This window comes from Fringilla coelebs (assembly GCF_963513975.1).
Source record: "Fringilla coelebs genome assembly, chromosome: 7".
Lineage (NCBI taxonomy): Eukaryota > Metazoa > Chordata > Aves > Passeriformes > Fringillidae > Fringilla > Fringilla coelebs.
In genome coordinates this window covers 11,567,147-11,587,014 of record NC_140035.1, presented here as the reverse complement: position 1 = coordinate 11,587,014, position 19,868 = coordinate 11,567,147, and the positions used below count along the sequence as shown (strand labels likewise).

The 19,868-nt window shown below is 40.5% G+C and overlaps 1 protein-coding gene across 11 annotated transcripts in view; it reads right to left on the bottom strand.

Moving 5' to 3' along the window:
- The window catches only part of CLASP1 (cytoplasmic linker associated protein 1), a 164,999-nt gene that overhangs the window by 11,709 nt on the left and 133,422 nt on the right, over positions 1-19,868 (bottom strand). For 6 of the 11 annotated variants that reach the window (XM_084209512.1, XM_084209508.1, XM_084209517.1 and 3 more), the window contains 7 exons: positions 17,318-17,461; positions 15,974-16,080; positions 10,967-11,083; positions 7,228-7,378; positions 6,344-6,590; positions 5,401-5,594; positions 3,652-3,780 (listed from right to left, as the gene is read on the bottom strand). In XM_084209512.1, coding sequence (XP_084065638.1) covers positions 3,652-3,780; positions 5,401-5,594; positions 6,344-6,590; positions 7,228-7,378; positions 10,967-11,083; positions 15,974-16,080; positions 17,318-17,461 — 1,089 coding nt within the window. The remainder of the gene's footprint in view (positions 1-3,651; positions 3,781-5,400; positions 5,595-6,343; positions 6,591-7,227; positions 7,379-10,966; positions 11,084-15,973; positions 16,081-17,317; positions 17,462-19,868) is intronic. The other 5 variants (XM_084209511.1, XM_084209515.1, XM_084209510.1 and 2 more) reach the window with 3 other exon arrangements.

Genomic DNA, 19,868 nt, shown 5'->3' with positions numbered 1-19,868 from the left:
GAATTTGAAACAATGTCATTATCAGTGGTATGGGGTCAGCAAGCAGCATATCTCCTTAGTTATGGGTGAGTAACTACACTGGAACAAATGAGTTAATATTAACTAATTGGCAACAGAAAGATGGTTCTCTTCCAAATAACTACAAACAGAGATTGATAAAAATCAACAAGATTTAATATCATCCACAACTTCAATTATGTTCTAATGCTTCTAAAGTAAGTGAAAGGCATTTACATGCCAACCCCCTAAATGTTTCCAGTTATGACTGAAGCAGGCTTGACTCTTCATATCACCCCATTAAATCAACAGCATTGAATAGACTGTTGTACTACAAACAGTATAAAAACAGGACAAAGTTAAAAAATGCAAACTAAACATGAACCCAGAGCCCTCTAGTCTGTAGCCCAGGGTTACATTAATTTTGACCTGCTGTTGAGGTCTGTGCTTTGCCAATCTCCTGCATTCGCACTCACAACAAGGTGTGACTCAGCTCCCACTTCATGTACCAACTTTTCCTCTCCCATATCCCTGGGGGGAACTGTGGTGCTCTCAGCTGTGCTGCTCTGCTGATCCCAGACCTTGCCTCCAGCAACAGAAGGCAGATGATTTTTAGCCATGGCAAAGACCCAACTGTCTAAAGACTTCTGCTTGGACTTGGAAAAACAGCCAATTATCCAGGCACCCAAAGATATCCAACTATGCTACCATTGTTTTGATACTTCCAACTATGTAATCTGGAATAAAGTCACAGGCCTTTTCTTGTTTAAAAAAGAAAAGAAACTTTAACTAGATATCAGCACTCAGCTGGGGGAGGGGTGGTATTTGCTGGTTGGTGAATATATTGGTTTTGACATTTGATGTCTCCTGGTGATGCTGAACAGCAGCAATATTGGAATTTGTGTAGACAAACAAAGCTTCCTGATTTCCAAAGAACTGCCTCTTACTATGACTTCTTGGAGACAGTACCCAACCTTAACACTTCTGCTCCTCTTCAAATTCCCTTTGCTTGGTCACTTTAGATTGAGACTCTGTGGGTCACGTATAATTGAAAATTTAAGCAGTAGCTGGCAGTCCCTGTGCTGAAGGGGAAATTCAGGTAAAAAAGGCTGAAACAGATACAGCTTGCTCAAAACAGACATTTTCTCCTAACTTACACAGCCTGTTGGACACCAAATTACCAAATCACAACCAAGGATCGCCATCTTATCAGGACAACACTGACACAAAGATTAACCCTTTCCCAACTAAATTATATACCAGCTTTTCTTGAAATAGTTCTTACAGTGTAGAGGAAGATTTGATTTTATGTAGTTTAAGAACAGTGTAACCTCTCCTTTTAATACTGCTCTGATATAGTGAGAAAGAAAGCTGTAGAACAGAATGCTCAGGACTTCCTTTTCCTCTTCAGCCATCCTTTGAAAGTGCCCTTCACTCACAAACTGGTGAATCCCCATTTACTCTCCTGCTCAGTGGGATCCAGTCAAAGGGCAGCTCCTCCTGCCCTCCTGGAGAGAGCAGTGCCACAAAGTCAGCAGTGGGAGCGAGCTGGAGGGCCACCATGGGAAGGGAATTTGTGACCTCCTGGCTCTAGGCTATGAGTTTGACCAACTGAGCCATGCCCAAATGATCTCTCAGTTAATTTTTCACAGACTTAACTGAATCAGCAAGTCCCAACTACAGGTAAAACTACTTTGAGCATATTCCCAGGTATATATTTAGCCTAGCTCATGTGGACACTCAAGTGCAGATACCTTTCTTAACTTCAGGAATGCTGATATCCTCAAACTACTGACAGGCAGATGACACTTTCCTGGGCTGCATCATGGTTCTGAGAGCCTCATTTACACAGGGATCAGAAAATACTCATACACAGAATGAAAAATCCAGAACCAATGTCCCCACTTAATACAGCTGTGCACACGCAACGGATGGCAAAACAGGAATACACCTGCAGTGTCCTGCTGTGACAGCTGCCACCCAAAGGTCCCACTGCAGCAGCTGATGTCTCATTATGAAGCTGGTTGGAAAACCATGTCAAATCAAAGCCACACTATGTGCAGCACAGCAGCTACTTGCTGAGCACAGCACAGCTCAATTATTCTATAAAAAAGTGCCAGAACTCCCACCTCTTGTTCCTGGTTTGAGTTTATCTTTCCCTGCTTTTCCCTGGGAGGCACCTCACGCAAAACCTGAAGAACCTTTCCACACCACAAGAATACAGAGGCATAAAGCATGGTGTTTTCAACATCAGTCTTGATTTCTGTAAAACCTACAAGTCCCACAAGGACAGTGAATTCTGAGGGACATTAAAAACAATGCCAGGGACAATCTGGAAAGGTCCTGCTAGAAATGTTAGTTCTGGAGGATTCTGACAAAAAATACAAAGGGCACTGAGTCAAGGTGAGCTGAGAAGCATGCAAGCAGGAAAACTTGCCAATAAAAGGCACTCCTTCAGAACATAATGTTTTGTCTGACTGCTTTATCAGAATATCAATTTACAACTGCTTCTCACTACTCTGAACTGAAAAAGACAGGGGTGCCAAGGCTCTAAATCAAGAAGAGGAAGGTAGGCAGAGTAGGGTGGCCCTCATTCACTAAAGCATTAAACATATTCTACTTCTGCATTTTAGAGAAATCCAGACTGTTAATTTTTTTCCCTGAGAGTGTTTTTTGTTTGGCTGTTTTGATTTTCAAACAGTACAGTTCCTGCTACCCATGGTTAAAATAATTTTGTGTCATTCAGTCAATGCTCTGGAGCAGTCTGGTCTATTTTAATAATCTTTTCATGGCCAAATATCTTCAGAGATGCCTAAAACTGCTAATTTAGGATAATCCTGTTGTAGAGAAGAATAAATGCCTTAGATTTCAAACCAAGGACTTTGGTAACAAAACCATCACAGACTGATAGGGAAGTTCTGGTAGCACTTTCCAGAAGGTTTAGTTCAAACTTCCAACATGCATGAGGTAGATTAAAAGATCCAACTTGGAATCAACATACAAAGATTACCTTTAAATGTAATTTGAATTGATCTACTTAAAATGTTATCATGTCCCTTTATTCTTGCTTTACTTCAGAACACTTTCAGTTTTCATATGAGTTGTCTCACAAAAAGGAAAATGCAATTCAACCTTCCCTTTGCTTCTTCCTCTGCCACTGCAGCATGGCCTCTGTCCATTTTCTCCTGTTACTCACCATTTTCCAACTTTCCAGCACGGCCCAATTTCACCATTCAGTTTTCACACACAATTCTGCTTGAACACAGCCTTTGTGTTCTCTAGTACATTTTGTATTCTTACCTGTACACAGAGGCAGCACAGTGCCCCCAGTATGCTCCAAAAAGTAATTAAACATGAACTTTTTTCCTACAGTTCTCAACCTCTCCTAGAATAAACAGGAAAATCCTGGGAAATTAACAAACAGTGGAATATCACTCCAGACAGCTCCAAGTCTACATAATAGCTCTGACAATCTCCACTTTTTTCCTCACTGTTTCAGCATGTAAAAATCCTGTCTCTTCATACTTGGGAGACTTAATACTGATTTGTTCCATTGTCAAGATGGTTCAACACGCTTGCCTGTTAAGCCTCACAGGTCCTACATTTCTTCAGCAGGTCCATATTGCTTTTCCAGTAGCTGAAAGGTTCACTCACCTCCTTGTGGGAATCCTTATGTGCTTCCAGTGTTTTCATGATAGTCAACTCCGCGTAGTTCTTGAACCTCGCCGGCTGGTTCCGCAGGATCTCCCTCAGGACTCGCAGTGCCAGGGCTCTGATTGAATGCTGCGTCAGGAAAAACAGACATTAGAAAAAGATTAGAAAGAGTCATATCTCAAAATTGTAGTTTGAAGTGAATTCTCATGGCTCATCAGAAATTTCCATGGTTCCCTCTGCCACCAGCTCCAGTGGAGTGAGCAGTGGAATCAATGTAACAAAATTCAGAATTGGGCTCCTTGCTTGCCCTTGCACAAAAAGCCACGTGAAATGACTGTTCTCACCTATACAAGAATCAGAATCACTACTTTCCTAAATTCCATATTCTTTTGGCAATGAAGTAAAAACCTGTAGTCACAGGAGGACATCTACATTACATGATTGTGTATGTTTTGCCTTTCCTCTTTTGCTTAGCTGGGCTCCATCCATGCCATAAAGCTGTTTTTCATGTACAAAAGAAGTAAAACTGACGTGTCCTGTAACTCCTACGGAAATTAGTTTCAAGGACTTAAGTTACTGTAATCAACACTGACCTATGTCTTCATCCTTCATATCAAAACATCATGAGCAGAAGGGATTTATAACACTTGTTTCAATTTCATAACTTACATCAAATTTTTGACCTGTGGCCACTCCAAATAGTTGTCATTATTTCAGCAGAGGAATACATACTTTACTTTAACCTCTTCAGCCTTTAAAACATATGCTTTGCTATTCATCTGTAAAATTCATACAGTAGCACAAATCACGTGTACTTAAGACAGTCACCAGACCTTCTGGTACTTGTGTGATGGTGCTATCATTAAACAAGTAAAAACTACAGCAGTTCATGCTTAAACTAAGAACAATGACTGAGAAAATGTCAGCAACCCATCCTGCTTCAGAATTAACATTTCTGAGAGCATGATATATATTTTACAAGGAGTATAAGAAATACAACAGATTTTTGAATCAGATGAAACAAAAAAAAAGGACTGTGAGTGCTTTGAAGCCTCAATATTGTAACACTCAGATGCAGCATGGCTCTGATGTGAAGGTGCAGTGGGGTGTTGAGCCTTTACCAAATATTATTGCGCTGCAAGCTGAACAAATATCCCCAAATGGAAAAAAGCCTAGCCTGTACATTACCACTTTGATCAACTACCAAACATAAAGCTGTGATAAGAACACAGGTTTTTTTAACATTTCTAAACAAGATCCCCTATAAAAGCAGCTTGTTCTTGATGACATTTTTACAAGATACAGAGACTCATCCCGTGAGATCTAATACCCTGGGTCTTTAAACCACCCAGGGAAAAAAAAAAATTCATTCTAGAATGCCTTTATTCTCCTTCCTGGGAATGGGTACAATACAGCTAAGAGCTTGTAACTTCATCCTAACTCAGAAGAGAATAACTGACATCTTGACAGTTTTTTACTAGACTAGAACTTCTTTTCTGATTCTAGTTCAATTTCCTAGCTGTTTATTAGTCTGGAGGGAGGGGGAAAAACTGGGACATTTTGGAGTAATAAGTTAAAACTCATCACTGAACAGAGTGAAAACTAAAGTAGAGTTGTCAACCTTCAAAAGAAAAAATAAGCAGTGCAGTATCACCGATGAGTGGCAGGTTTCACTTAAACTGGTGTGCAGGAATTATTACCCAAGATGAAGCAACAGACAGGAGAGTTAAGACAAAATCTACATCTCACATCTTTGTCTCCAAGCGTTTCCAGCAGCAAGAGAAGAATGGTTTTGAAATGCTCCTCCCAAACTCCAAGATTATCTTCCCTTGTGATCTTTAGCAATTCCAGGAGAGCTCCTTTCCGCTCCTCCACCCGCTCGTTGTGGTTGGAGAGCTCTTTCAGAAGATCAGCCACCAAATCCGAATGGTCAATGGGTACTTCTAGGACAAATGGCAGCAAATCATTTGGAGAAATGGGGAGAAGCTCACTCTCTATGGAATAAGGTTCATGTAACAAGGGGCCCCCCAAAAATGCATCAATGTCCAGGTGGTCTCAGTAAAGCATGCAACAGAATCAGACTAGCCCATAATTTAACCTGAGTTCATAGCATGGCTCATGCATCTGCACATGGCTTCTAACGAACCAGGAAGAGATGACAATTGGATTTCTTCCAGTTCCAACAATTACTTCTACAAGATGAGAACTGCTGCGGCTTTTCCCAGACATACACACCCAAAACCAATGGTCACATGTATGACCTTTAGAATAAAGTACAGTGACTCATCAGTGTACTGCAAAAGAATAAAGCTGATGTGTAGCTGCACTTAAACGAAGTCAAACACTCAATAACAACAAGCTGTTGAGTGAGGCATTTCAGCCATGAAGAGGGGAAGGTCCCAAAGCAGTGTCCCTACAGATGCATGTGTATGCTTAAGGGAGTAGTTTACAGGAAACCCCAGGCAAACAAGAACCAAAACCGCAGTATAACATTTTTTCTCAGTAGCCACAGATGAGGTTCTGCTAGGACATGAGAACAAAGGGTATTTCATACCAAGCCTCGGCTCAGATGCATGTAATACACAACACATGCATAGGAAGGCACGTATCTGAGGGCACTAGCCATACACAAACGCAGCAGAGAGGCAGTGAGCTGCCTGCAGTGTTACTGCAGAGGTGAGCGGACACAAACCATCCCGCAGCTGATCCATGTCGTCATCGAACACGGCTTCCTTCAGGGCGGTCTTGTCGTAGGTGTTGATGGTGTCAGCGTAAGGATAGGGGTTGTACTCCCGAGCACGGGGCCCTGAAAAGGCGCGGGGAGGCTGCGTGTTCAGGAGGGAGGTTTTGTTATCCAGAGCCATCCTGCCGCCTTCCACGATGTCACCGCTTCCGCGGACATCGCCGCTAGGGAGAGCAAGGCCACCATCCCGAGACACCTAGGGGAATTGAACAGAGGGAAAAATGTAGGCTCAAAATTCTGTGGAAACTGTAGCATTTTTAGAGTTCACCTACCAACAGGAAACGGCACAGATTTACATGTATTATTTATATATAGTGCTTACATAAAACTTTGCTTACTAACTCTTTCTTTCACACAACTACACCTGCTCAAAAATATCTCATGATCACAGTCTCTGTAACCACTCTTGCAGCATAAGATACTGTATGAGCTGTGCACTCGGAATGATCACAGGTCCTACGCCTGTGAGGGAGACCATCTATGCATTTTAAGAACTAACATTTCCCATTACAGACATGACTACACACACTCCAGGCAAAAGCCATCACTGAGCCATGCTGAGCCTGAGGAACACCAGCACTGTTTCCATCCTGCATGGCACTTCCACAGAAGCCCAGTGAGCACATTCCACAGGAGGCCAGAGTTCAAAGGGAGCCAAGGGAAACAGTCATTGAAACCCCATAATTAAAGTATAAGAAATTAACAACCAATAAGCAAAAGATGCCTGTAAGAAGACAGCAGGAATAACTGGATTTTGTACACTAACAATCCACAGACAGGTTTGATCACAATGCTTTAAAATTTCATCTGTTGGGGGACATTAAACAACTTACAATGTCACAGTCCTTCTTTCCATCACGTTTGATTGGCTCATTCAGGTCCTCTTGACTACGGAAACTAAATTTCTCAATCGCTTCTGTGACTCCACGAAGAGAGCTGTAGATTTCATCAGAGTTTAGGTTCTCCGTGTCATAATCCAGCATACTAAAGACCAAACGTATATGAAATGTTACAAATGAAACTGGAATCCGCTTCTGACTGTCAACAAAAACAAGCTGGAGACATATGGTTTGGAGTGCCCTTTCTAACAGTGACTTGTAACACAACATGAATGGAATCAAAGCAGAGTTCAGGTCTGAGCTTCCCCTCAAATGGGGCTAAAACAAGGAGAACACATTGCTGTAAGTGAAGGGAAAACAGGTCCACTGATTCTTACATTCAGTAAGTGGGCTACCTCCTGTAAACCAAAAACCCTATCCCCAGTATGGCAGTGGTGTAATTTAAAAAGGAAAATAGCATTAATCACTATAAGAACTCAAATGGTTGTGACAGCTGGCAGAAATGAAATTAGTGAAATTTAAGTTTAACAATATATGAAACTATGACAGATTTAAATGGAAAGGAAAATGTAACTTGACATAAACCTTAGTCTAACATGGCCCATTTTAATTTACAGAGTAGTAAAACCTAACTCACTTGCACAATGCCTTGAAAAAAACCAGCATTTCAGTATTTGGCCTAAGTTTGGGAAGTCTCTTGCTCCAACCTGACACTTTCTCGCAGTTTATCAGTTCCTCAGAAATTTCTGAGTCAAAAGTGGATTCCTTGAGGAGTTATCCAAATTTAAGTCCCATGATAAAATGCCTTGCATGCAAGGGCAGATGACATTAAAAGATCTGGCAAAAGAGAAGCTCCTAAAATCTTTGAGAAAATAAAAAAGCATTATTGGCAGGGCTTTGCTCTATCTAGGAGAAGTTGAGTTTGCATTACAATCACTAAATTAATAGATCCAGCAAGAGAGAACAATTTCTGGCGGAGTCTCAGATCTCAGTAGAGCCAGAAGCAAATAGACTGAATCAGACATTTACATCAAGTTGTTTGTCAATAAATAGCAAGAGTGGCTCCCTACAGTGGTGAATTACTATTTCATAACATTTTGGGAAGAATGACAGGATGGGCTTGGAGGCAGATGGCTGAACTGAGTTGTGCTCCTTTTCTACAAAAGAAAGATTTCCTATGAGGTGGGTGGGGGAAAAACCCAAACAAACAAACAAACAAGAAAATCCCTTCTGAATTCTGGGTACACAGCTGTTATTTTCAATGGAACCAAAAGCAGGATATTAAATATCTATTAAATATCTAGAACCACAGCTTTTTTTCTGGAAGAAACTTGGGGACTTCAGACAGAGGATAAGATGGGCTGCCCAATTCCTTTGGGATTAACACACTGAAAATAGCCATAATCCCTGGCTCCCAAGCAACGTGTTCGCACTACACTCACACAAGCATCAGCACCATGTATTTTGGCAAAGAAACCAAAGAACAATTCCCCAAACAGTGTCTGGCAGACCAGGGAGAATGAGCAATCATTTAACAGACCAAGATCAGGAAACAAAAGCTGTTCATAAACCTACAGAAGTTGAAGTATTTAAGGATCTTCAGACAGCTGAACAACAGCAATGCACTGTGATGGCTTTCCAGACAGAAGACAAGGCGGTTTTTAGATTCTTTAGAAGTACCAGTCAGGAATGGGAAAACCTTTGTTTCATACAACCTCCAAAATATACGTTTTGAGCTCAAGCACGTTTAATTCACAGATTTTAAAGAGTTTCTCATGTAACTTTGAAGTGGGCAATGAAACCACCATTTGAAAAGTTATACATGTGACTGTACCTGTGTTCTCACACCAAGGGATGACATGACTTACCAAAGGTCACACAATTAAATCCATGGCAGAAAAACCAAGAAATAATCACAAATATAATACTGACAATAAATCTGCTGAAGTCATCACTTCTTTCCTCAGGGATGAATTCTGCCCTACACTGTCACCAAAGAACAATGAGAATACAGCTCTTCAGTGCTGAAGGACTAAGGTAATTTCCTAGAGCCACCAATCTGATGCATTTGTCAAAGCACAAACCCACATTATAATAAAAATCTAAAGAATCCAGTGATTTCATATATCACAAGTAAGCCTGTGTAGGAGGTCACATTATGGCTGTGCTCTACATGAATGAAAATTCTACAATGTGAACACACGTCTCTACTGACAGTATGTGCACTGGAATACTTCACAGACAACACAATGGGGGGAATAAAAGGAAAATGGAACTACACTCACCTTTCAGGAAAAAAAAAGGCACAAAAGGGAAAAAAAATCATGACCCATGCAGAAAACTAGAGGAAAGGCACAGGATGAATAAGAAGTGAGTAGAGATGAGCAGTGTTTAGGGATGTCACAACATTATTTTCCATCTGCTGCACAAAACCAATGCAGCTGTCTGTAAGTTTATAAAGAAACAATTTAGTAGTTTTCCAGTCTGGCATGAAATACATTTTACTTCCATAAATTGTTATTCAGTTTCCAATCCAAACTATGTGTAAGTAGTCCACAGTTTAGTGTCTTCAAGCAGTACACAGTAACTCATGTCCTTGCACTTTCAGGCTCTGGGCTGGAATATATGTTACATTATTCCAAACCTTATTATCTGGTATCAGATAAAAGAAGACAGAAAAAAAACCACTCTCAACTAGTTTTATTCCAAAAATTAACATGGATTCCCTCCATAGATATCTCTACAGTGTCCTAGGAGAGTCAGAACATTCATTTAAAGTTTTTTAATTCTGCAGGTATTCACAGAGGTACTTACTACTGCATTCTACTTTATCTCTCAGATATCACATGTTCTCAAATTTTGAGCCCTCAAAGAAAAATTTCTCTGCTTTTCTTTCATTAGTTTTTCATTAGGAAAAATGAAAGTCTTTCTTTTTGCTTTAAGGAAAGACTATATATAGTCCTTCCTCAGGTAACAGACATATCTAAGTCAGGAGAAACCACATTTACAGATGGTTTGTTGTCAGGGTTTAAACTTGAAAAAATCCAAGGAATTTAACACAGAGCTGACAAATTAAATTTGTATTCAGGTTGGGGTTTTTTCTTAAAACCAGCATACAGCTTTAGTCCACTTTATTGATCCAAGAGCTGTATGCAGACTGGAACAACATGTGAGGGCACAGGAGGAGGAACAGATGTTGAAATTGCAATTGATAAACTCAAAATCTTGTGGTAAGAACAAGTTTAATTTTAATACTACAAATTTCCAAGATGTTCCACCATCACAATATACAAGCAAAGCTCTATGTGAAGTCACTCCTGAGCTGTATGTGTCCATCTGGAGATCCTCTAGTGCCACATGCACAGTGCAGCCAAACAGAAAGATCCTGCCCCTGGTATTGTAACGCAACCAGTGCCTGCCAAAAGTGCTCAGCAACTGTGTTCTGCATTGGAAACTGACTGTGAAGCATTTTCCCTGCCATCTTCTTGAATGGGTGAAAGAGTCTGGAAAAATCCACTTTATTTTATCCCCACTTGCATGCTGCATCTTCCCCAAGCAGCGAGCAAGTGGCTGCTGGCTGCCCATCACCCCTGCTCTCTGAAAGCTATCAGCATCTCTGCTCCTTTTCCAGCCAAAGCCTCTGCAAGTCCCACATTTGAACAAATCCCGTGGTGTGAAAGGTAAATAATACTGTGACACCTCAGACAAGTTGGTTTAACAGGTAGCTTGTTACCTGGGAGAGTAAGAGCGTCTGAAAGTCTTGTGGGAAGGAGCAGTGGGGATGGAGTTAGGCTGAGAAAGGGGAGGGGGGTGCTTCGACAGCCCATCTGCACTCCAACCCCAGAGCCGACTGCCGTGACCAGAGGAGAAACAAAAGAGAGAAAAAACAGAGAAAGGAGAGGGAGGAAAAAAAAAAGAAACTATAATCTGAGTGGCTTAGTGCTGTCATGCTGCCTTGGAGAGAGAAAAAAATTAACAGAAACAAAATTAAACAAGAATACTCCATTGCGCCTCACAAGTCTTTGTTTTGGTCTTTATTATTCATTTCCATTTTTATTCCTAACATAATATGATTCACAAAAAATCCAGTTCCTGCTTGTACTAACCAGTGGATTTTACAAATGGATATAGCCTCTATAAACAACTCCATTTATAATGTTCTATGCAAGCAATCCCTGGCCACACGTGTATTCAAACTCTAAGCAGGTGTTTCTAAGCAACAGGATTTCCCTGGAAGAAAGAAAAATTGGAATTTGTTTATTTTTTTATTCAATACCTGCAGGTACCCTGTAAAGTTTGTCTCCTGGTGCCTGCATTAAAGCCTGCAGTCAGGCCCTACATAATCAGAAAACCTTTGTAGGGCTTAAGATCTGATCCTGTTTCACCAGATTCAAACTGAACCCAAATATGCAGCAAGTGAAAAGTCAGCCTGGAGCGTAAATGTATCATGGGGACCTGATAGACTGGGTGAAACCAGCCTCTGAGTTGATTCAGATTGCTCCTTAAACTTTCACAGGCCCCTTTAAGTTCTTGTATGACCCTGTGCCTTTGGGTCAAGACATCCATTCCCGTGTCAATTTGTCCAACCTCTGCTTTTGTCCTTTTCCTATTACGGTACATGGATTTTCAAAATCATCTTCCAAATGAGAATAGATGCTTCAGCTGGTGGAGTATTCACAACACTACTTTGTTTCTATTACATTTCAGCACATTGTCTTGGATAGTTGTATTTGTACATATGCAAGTGAAAGATACTTTCACGTGAGAAGTGACAAACAAGTCAAGAATTGCTCCAGTGCAAACAGCAGCAAAGCCAGTTAAAAAACTCCTCTGAAGAGCAGCGTCAAGAATTTCACTCATTAACCAGCAATCAAATCCCACAGCTATTACATGCCAGTATTATCAAGGAAATACTCCAGACTTCCAGACTGCTTATCAGAAGTTTCACAGCTCAGGTCTCACCTACCTGAACACAGGCCACCAAACAATGCAGGCTTGTTCTCATTGTATAAAGTGAGTGGCTTATTTTAATTCTGTTTCCATGTCTTTGCTTGCTCAACTTAATACTGAAAGTGTCAATCAAATTTTGTTTCTAATGGAATTTTTTTATTATCAGTGAAACAGCAAATATGTAAACTTACATAGACAAATAAAATTATAGCCTTTTCTTCTGATGCATTTCCTCTAAAGACCTTTGAAAGGCTAAATTGTTTTCTTTAATTTTGGGTGATTTTTGTTTATTTGTTTTTAATAATCAAAACTGAGCACAGGCTTCTGGGCTACTAATAATGGCAGAAACTCATTCCAAATGTATTCATTCAATTACTCCTACTATGTAGGAGTATTCTAATAATTCTAATATGTATTCTAGTAATTCTAATATGTGAAGTTCCCAACCTGAATGTAAAATTTAAGTTTGCAGAAGTCAATTTACCATTCAGAACAATATTCTAACACCAAAGGACTTCACAGTGTTTGCCATTTTGTATTATAACATCATTCATTAAATCTCAGAAGATTTCCCTGTCCTACACAAACCCAAGCCATTTATCTGTGCTTTGCCTAGGAAACATTCTTCTCTTTCAGTCTGAAGTCTGGTGGTTTTTTCCTATTATTTTCAGTCTTCCCAAATGCCCTTCCCTGCTTTCTTTTCCAGAAAGCACATCTCTCTTCCATAACTCCTCTCACCAAAAACTGAAACTGTTAAGGAAAAAAAAAAGCAGATACATATGCAGAAATAACTCACAGATGTAGTGGATATGTTACAGTGACCATGAAGCAGAACTGGAGGGAGTAAATGAAGGCAGGAGAAAGGACTCTGTCCAAGACCCTGAAAGCATGCAACCCTCCTGAAGACTTTAGGGGATACTTAAGCAGATGTTATCATCTGGACAGGCAAATCAGCTGTTTGCAGAGTCCACTTCAACCAAAACATTCAAAATCTATCCATAGAGCCCAAATACATGTACACATAAATACACAAATACACAACTCCTGAAAGATCAGTCACCTGGAATACACAGATAATACAGTAAATCTGTATCAAGGAAACCTTGCTGACTAATATTGAGGGTATTGCCCACAAACCATTGGTAATATGGGAGAGCAGCTATGCTTAGCAGCATTTTCATGTTTTTACAGGACCCAATCATCCTTTCTACACATATCCTAGCTCCAAAGACATGTCTGCCTCTGCATTTGACTCCAATCTGTGAACCAAGAAAAAAATACAAGGAAAGCATAATCTTCCAAACCAGAGCTGGCATTAAGAACTGGAGATAATCCCTCCACTGACTATACTCAGGCTGCCTGTACAAGACATGGGCAGGGGCAAGGTAAGCAGGGCTTGCACACAGAGCACCCCAGGAGGCAATGGGAATACACAACCTGACTACAAACCTTTGGCAGCAGGCCCCCAGAAAATGTAAGGCCAAGCCTACTTTTGGAGAAGAGCTAGACAAAGAAACTGGGAATCTTTATCCTTTTACACTGCTATCAGAGTGACCTGGGCATGCTTATGCTCTGAGTTTGGAGAGAGAAAAGTGACATTTCCCAGCAAGGCTGAATAGCAAATGACAAGCATTTGAAATGGAAACATGACACTGAAACACCTATACCAAAGAATGCAATAAATACTGCAGCATACCCTACTTGCCACAATCTGTCAGCACATCTTTCAAAGCCTCTTGTCTGAAAGGACAACCAGAGCTAAATTCTCCTTTGAAGTCAGGACCATGCCCAAACTGTGCTACACAAGATATTTTCAAGAAGGATGCAGCCCAGCAGAGCTTCAGAAGCTACTGCCCCTGATTTGCAGTACTTGCCACTACCTTTTCCACAAATGGCAAAAATCTGCAGATACTGTTACAGCTCAGAGGGCACTCACCACAAAAACGTACAGCTTCTCCCTTCCAAATATTTTAAAGGACTTTCACAGCAGTTTCCACCTTCACCTATCACTGAAGAGTAATTTTTAAACATCACTTTTGAATAACTAAATCTAGCAAGGAATTTTGATTAAACACCTCCAAAAACTCTATATAAAATGGAAGGAATGATTGTTTTCTAAAGGAAATTCCTGGCCAACTGCATCCATGGCAGAATGCTTTGGAATTATGTGCCCTCTCAAACTAGCCCTTGAGAACAAATCACATATAGAAAATACCCTTCAGTTTCTAAATCCAACAATGTACACTGGACACTTTAATCAATACTTTGATATTTGCCTCCTGACATCAAGAGGTGAGAAGAATGCAAAGACAAATAGAAAACAGTGAGTGAAGTGGCAATAAACAATTGTGTCCCAATGGCAAAACCCAAAAAGCATGGTAAAAGGTTGTGGAATTACAAAATAAGTGCCACATGCCAACATGGCCAACAAAACCACAACGTAACCACAGGGAGACACAGTCAGTAATTTCCCATGACAGAAATCAGCAGGGCAACAATGCTCAAGCTAGTCAAAAAGGAAGCAACATAGTTGGAACTGTTCCCCTGAAACTCTACCACTTAATTTCTTAATGAAACCTTTGTGGAAAAAACTCATAATAGGCAACTTGGCTTTGGCTTGCAAACTCTTGGTTTAGTTTTGAATTACAGCAGATTTAGAAGTCACAAAGATGTATTTAGATACCCAAAATTTTCTCAGGAAACACCAATGATTCCTATGCTGCTGGAACTAGTATAATTATTCACTGAATGCTAAAGGCCTGTACTTTTCCTGACACACTGGAACTCACATGTCTAAGCATCCCTTCAGAGAGAGTTTTGTAAGTAACATGGGTAGGTCAACAGATATATAAAGTGCTACACTGCACTAGGAACTGCAGTCCCCACCCAACATGGTTCCTTTATGCTTCTTCCACAGCCTGTCATGAAGAGGGCAGCCACACAAGGGATGCAGAATTTAAGTTTTTCCAGCATGAACCAGAGCTGGTCCAGATAACATCTTGCTGCTTTCCTCCAATATTTCTATGGTCCCAGAACATACTGGCTACAATGCCATCTCCCCTGCTCTAAGTTTTAATGCTGCAAAACATCCACATTCCCAGCAGCCAAGGGCCCATGTTGGCTGAATACAAGATTTTGGAGTGGACCAATATATTCTAGGGTAGCATCTGCAGCTTCAGCAAAACACCTGGTGGCAACAGACCTGCTGCTCAAAAGACCAGGCCACTGCTCTGCTGGTGAGGAGCCAGGTGAGCAATCTGGGAGGTACTCAGCACTGAAACAGTCACCACCTCTGCTTGTCCTGCATCCTCACAAAGAATAAGAGGGGAACAGCAGATACAGCACTTCTCTCAGCAGCACAAGCCCTGTAATATAGTCAGAGGAATTACTGATTACAGGTCCACACCTAAAAAATGGCACAATCTGAAACTCCTGTTCTGAAAGTCATCACAGACTTTGTGACATATGCAATTTCAACAAGACCTTATTTCTAATGCTGCCAATTAATATTACCTTCATTATCCACAAATGTAATTCTGAAGAAGGCCACAAAAGAAAACTAATATGATAAGAAAAGATATTACGATTACACAGACAGCATGAGGACTGGAACACTGCAGTCAATCACCAGCCACATATTATGATGTCCAAACACTGCTTCTTTGCAGAAATCTACTGTAAACTTATTGTCTTGTTTTTGCTTTCAAAGTGAGTCACATTCTGCAAACGCACACTTGGTGTTGAAATCCTTTAGTATTTTGCAAGGGGTTTAATTAGCCTGCCACATTACCTTGGAGACAGTCCACCATGGGAACAGTTGGTAGGTGAAGTTAAGGGGCTGGTTCTGCTGCTGGAGTGCCGGGAAGGAGTCCGACCAAGGGTATTGCTGGGGGAACCCTGACACAGAAGCAGGAAGACAGGGATTAGCAATGTGTTGCAATGCACAGGCAGGAGTACAGCAACAGGTCCAAACAGTGCCTCTGTTTGCTCTAGACAAGCTTAGTGCAGTTTTGATTATGCCTCTTGACCTAAAAATCTGCAGCCATGATTCATGTAGTCATTAGTATGCTCCTAAAAATATGACTCTGAGGATAAAGAAAGGGTATGTGCACTTCTCTACAACCCACAGTACCTGCAATTTAAATACACATGTATGGCCTGCAAATATTGCCAGAGAAATGGTTAATCAATCCAGCTTCTCAAACAAGATTTGCAAGGCTCCAAAATATGCTCATCATTACCCTGACAATTTGGTATTCTAATTACACAGCTATTTTCCACATTGTCTAAAGCATTCTGATTATGCTCGTTAGGAGCATAAGTAAGCAGTCTAGCTTAGCATTTTTCCACTGGCCTGCACAATTTTTTATACCACAGCAAAATGAGTAGAAATTGCTCTCCATTCTGACACTTTTCACACAGAGTCAAAAGTACTAGAGAATCCAGACCATTTGCCTGGAAGCCTAACGCTGCAGTTCTAGCTTATACTAAATTCTATTTAGCCCTGTGGATGTGCAAAGATAGGAGGGTTCACATTCCAGCAAGTTCCCAAGATTTCCATATTAGAAAGACAAAAAATTCCCTAATCCTTGCTGCTCTGGGAAGGGAAATTTCCTACTTAAATCTACTAACATATTCCTTCAGTGAAATAAAAATATGTAAGAGCTTCATATAAAAGCAAAACATAAGGTAATAGGCATAGAGTGAGGTGACCTTGTAGGTCATATTAAAGATCCTGCAAGCTCCTTAACAGACAGTATAACAGTTATTAAACTGATCTCAATAACAGTCATAAGCCCAGAAAATCTGTGGTATCAGGATCTGTTTTAGGCAAAAAGTCATTACTGGCAGGACTTTCAAAAGCACCACCAACTTGAAAGTCAAAACCCCACCAATTTTAATGCCCTTCTCAGTAATTTTTTAATCTCTTCTGGTTAGGACTATATTAAATTTTAAAATAACTGAGTTTTTTATTTTAATGGTCCCTATTAAAAGCAAAATCAAACAAAAGCCACTGTTGCCATATTGCTTCAAGACAACAGTTACAGATAATTCAAACTGAACATCTGCAACAGCTTATCAATGAGCTGCTGTCTTTGGGGCTCTGCTGTTTGCAAGGACAAGCGCCTCTCACCACACTGGTGTTACTGGAGTTCTTGAGGTGGTTGTGCAGGAGCTTGGTAGCACCATCCTGGAATGTTTTTGGCAAGGCACCAAGTAACATGGTAAACTCAGGAGTGTTCAATTCAAAGAGAGAAATCAGGACTATTTGTGCTGCCTGAAAAGAAGAAGAAAAAAGAGACCATCAGTTTTTGTTCTTAGAAAAGAGCATGCATTCTCTTGGTAGTGATCCTTACAGTGATGTGTGTTTCATTCAAAAAGAAGACTACCCTACCAGACAAATCTCTGAAATGTTCTTTGTGATATATCATGCCAAATTACTAACATCAATAGTTAGCTTTAGTTCTTAAAACTTAAATATATTTCTGCATTTATATCCTTATTTTCCCAGATGTGAAGTGTACAGCTATTCACAACCTAGTGAGAAACTCTTACCATTGTCCTGTCCAGCACATATGTCAATTGAACGAGTTACTGCAAAGATTTACTGAAAACAAATAAAACTAGAAGTTCAAACAAGTATGAAGACTCTAGGACTGAAAGTTGTCATTCCTGTGCTTTTTATTTTATGTGTGAATGGGATGAGCTCTCTTCCCACCCAACCTCTTCTCTTCCTAGGAATCCCAAGTTTGTTTCATCAAACAGATAATCCACCTCTCCTTTTAAATCTTGACCACTCAGGCCTTTTTAGCAATAAAAGACTCCATCTGAAGTGGAAGACTTATGAGGATGGTGACAACCACCATTCTCTCAACCATGGACCAGCTAGACTCCACCACATTTCCTAAATTTACTAAGTGAAACCAAGGTACCACTGAAACAATTGAGAATTCTATCATTAATTTTGCTGGACAGGGTTTGCTTTACGTGCCTCAGAGAAATCCTGCCAGAACAGGATCTCCCCATGTCCATTAGCAAACACACTGCTCTGCAGATCCTGAACTAAGACAATGGAATCAAATGGGAATGGAAGCAGAATAAATCACAGTGAGCAGACCTGAAAAAGTAATTAACATCACATGTTCCTAACTAGACTTCCCCAGCAGCATCCAACCTGTGTGGATGCACCAGTTCTGTGGGATTTTTCCTTGACTTTACCTTGAAGAAACAAACATCAATAAAAAGAACAATAAAAATGAAGCTATGATGAAGGACCTCTGATAATCTGCAGCAGCACCTTCTCCAAGAGGGGATGTAGCCATTGACTCATCAACTTCCAGAATACATATCTGGACACAAAGCAGTGGCTTGAGCTTAAGTGGCAAAGCTACACATGCTCTTATTTTGGAAAAGCATACACATATGCTTGGGAAGAGCAGACACTTGGGTTTGACCCTTTCAGGAACTTTCTAAAATCTTGTAAAAATGAAAAATAACTTTGAAAAGGGTAAAAATGTAATTCACTGCTGTTGGGTAAATGTACATTCATCGTTCTCATCACTTTAAAGAAGGATTTTTTAGTAAGTTATGTGCTCACAAAGTTGCCACAATTAATTGGATCTGCAATTCCCTGTGGAGTGGAATTCTTCACAGATGATGAACTTGGGTACACAAGCACTCTTCATAGTGGAATGGAATCACAGTACCCCACTGTTTCAGTGTGCAAACTGCAATTCAAGCTATACCATTTCTTCTGCCATCAGCAGCAACCAGCACAGCTTTGTACATAAAAAGATTTTCCATCCATGAAAGTTTGGTGTCATCCTTTTCATACGGCCAACAAAGGAACCAAGGCCCACAACACTCAACAGGCTTCCAAGGACTGCAGCAAACAACAGGTCTTCAGACTCTATACCAGATGGATCATGATGCCTTTCCTGCCAAAACTCTGACTGACTTGAACAGAAACACAGTATGTCATTATTCACTCCATTCTATAGATCTAAGAATGAAAGAAGTGGGGAGATAGCTTTCCCCGTGGCTTTCTCAACTCCATTGCCTACCCTCCTCTGACCTGAAGTTTTGGACAACTCTGCCATGAAGCCTGCCTGGTATCCAACAAGGAAGCATATTTCTGTCCATTTTGATCCAAGAACTTTTAAGCTTTCACCAGCACAGTATTTTCTGTAATAAAAATATTACTGCACACAAGAGATCTCAGGACAAGGAACAGCAAGTTGAATGGAATGCAAAGTGACAAGTCATGCCAACGTACATTCCCGCTGGTGAACGGCATGCGTATCCTCGATAGTTAGGAGTGGACATGCAGATTCCTCTGTGTCAAAACAAGCAGATCTCACATTCATTGAGATAAAATAAAAACCAACAAAACCAAAAAACCCCAAACCAAAAAACCCCCAAACCAAACGCCACAAAAATTGATCAACAAGGTTCGCAGATAGAGAGATTGCTTAGAGATTAGAATATCTGGAGTTAGCAACTGCTAAGTCAGGAGCTGCCCAACAGAGATGTTCGAGATGCATCTCAGAGATCTGAGAGAAACCTTCAGCAAAGCTCCACCAGAAACACTAACAGCACAGACACTGTCCTACAGGAGTAGCTGAGAGAAGCTTCAGTTCTCAGAGGTCACTACAGATTTGTTCCACTTTTGCTTTTTGGCTTTA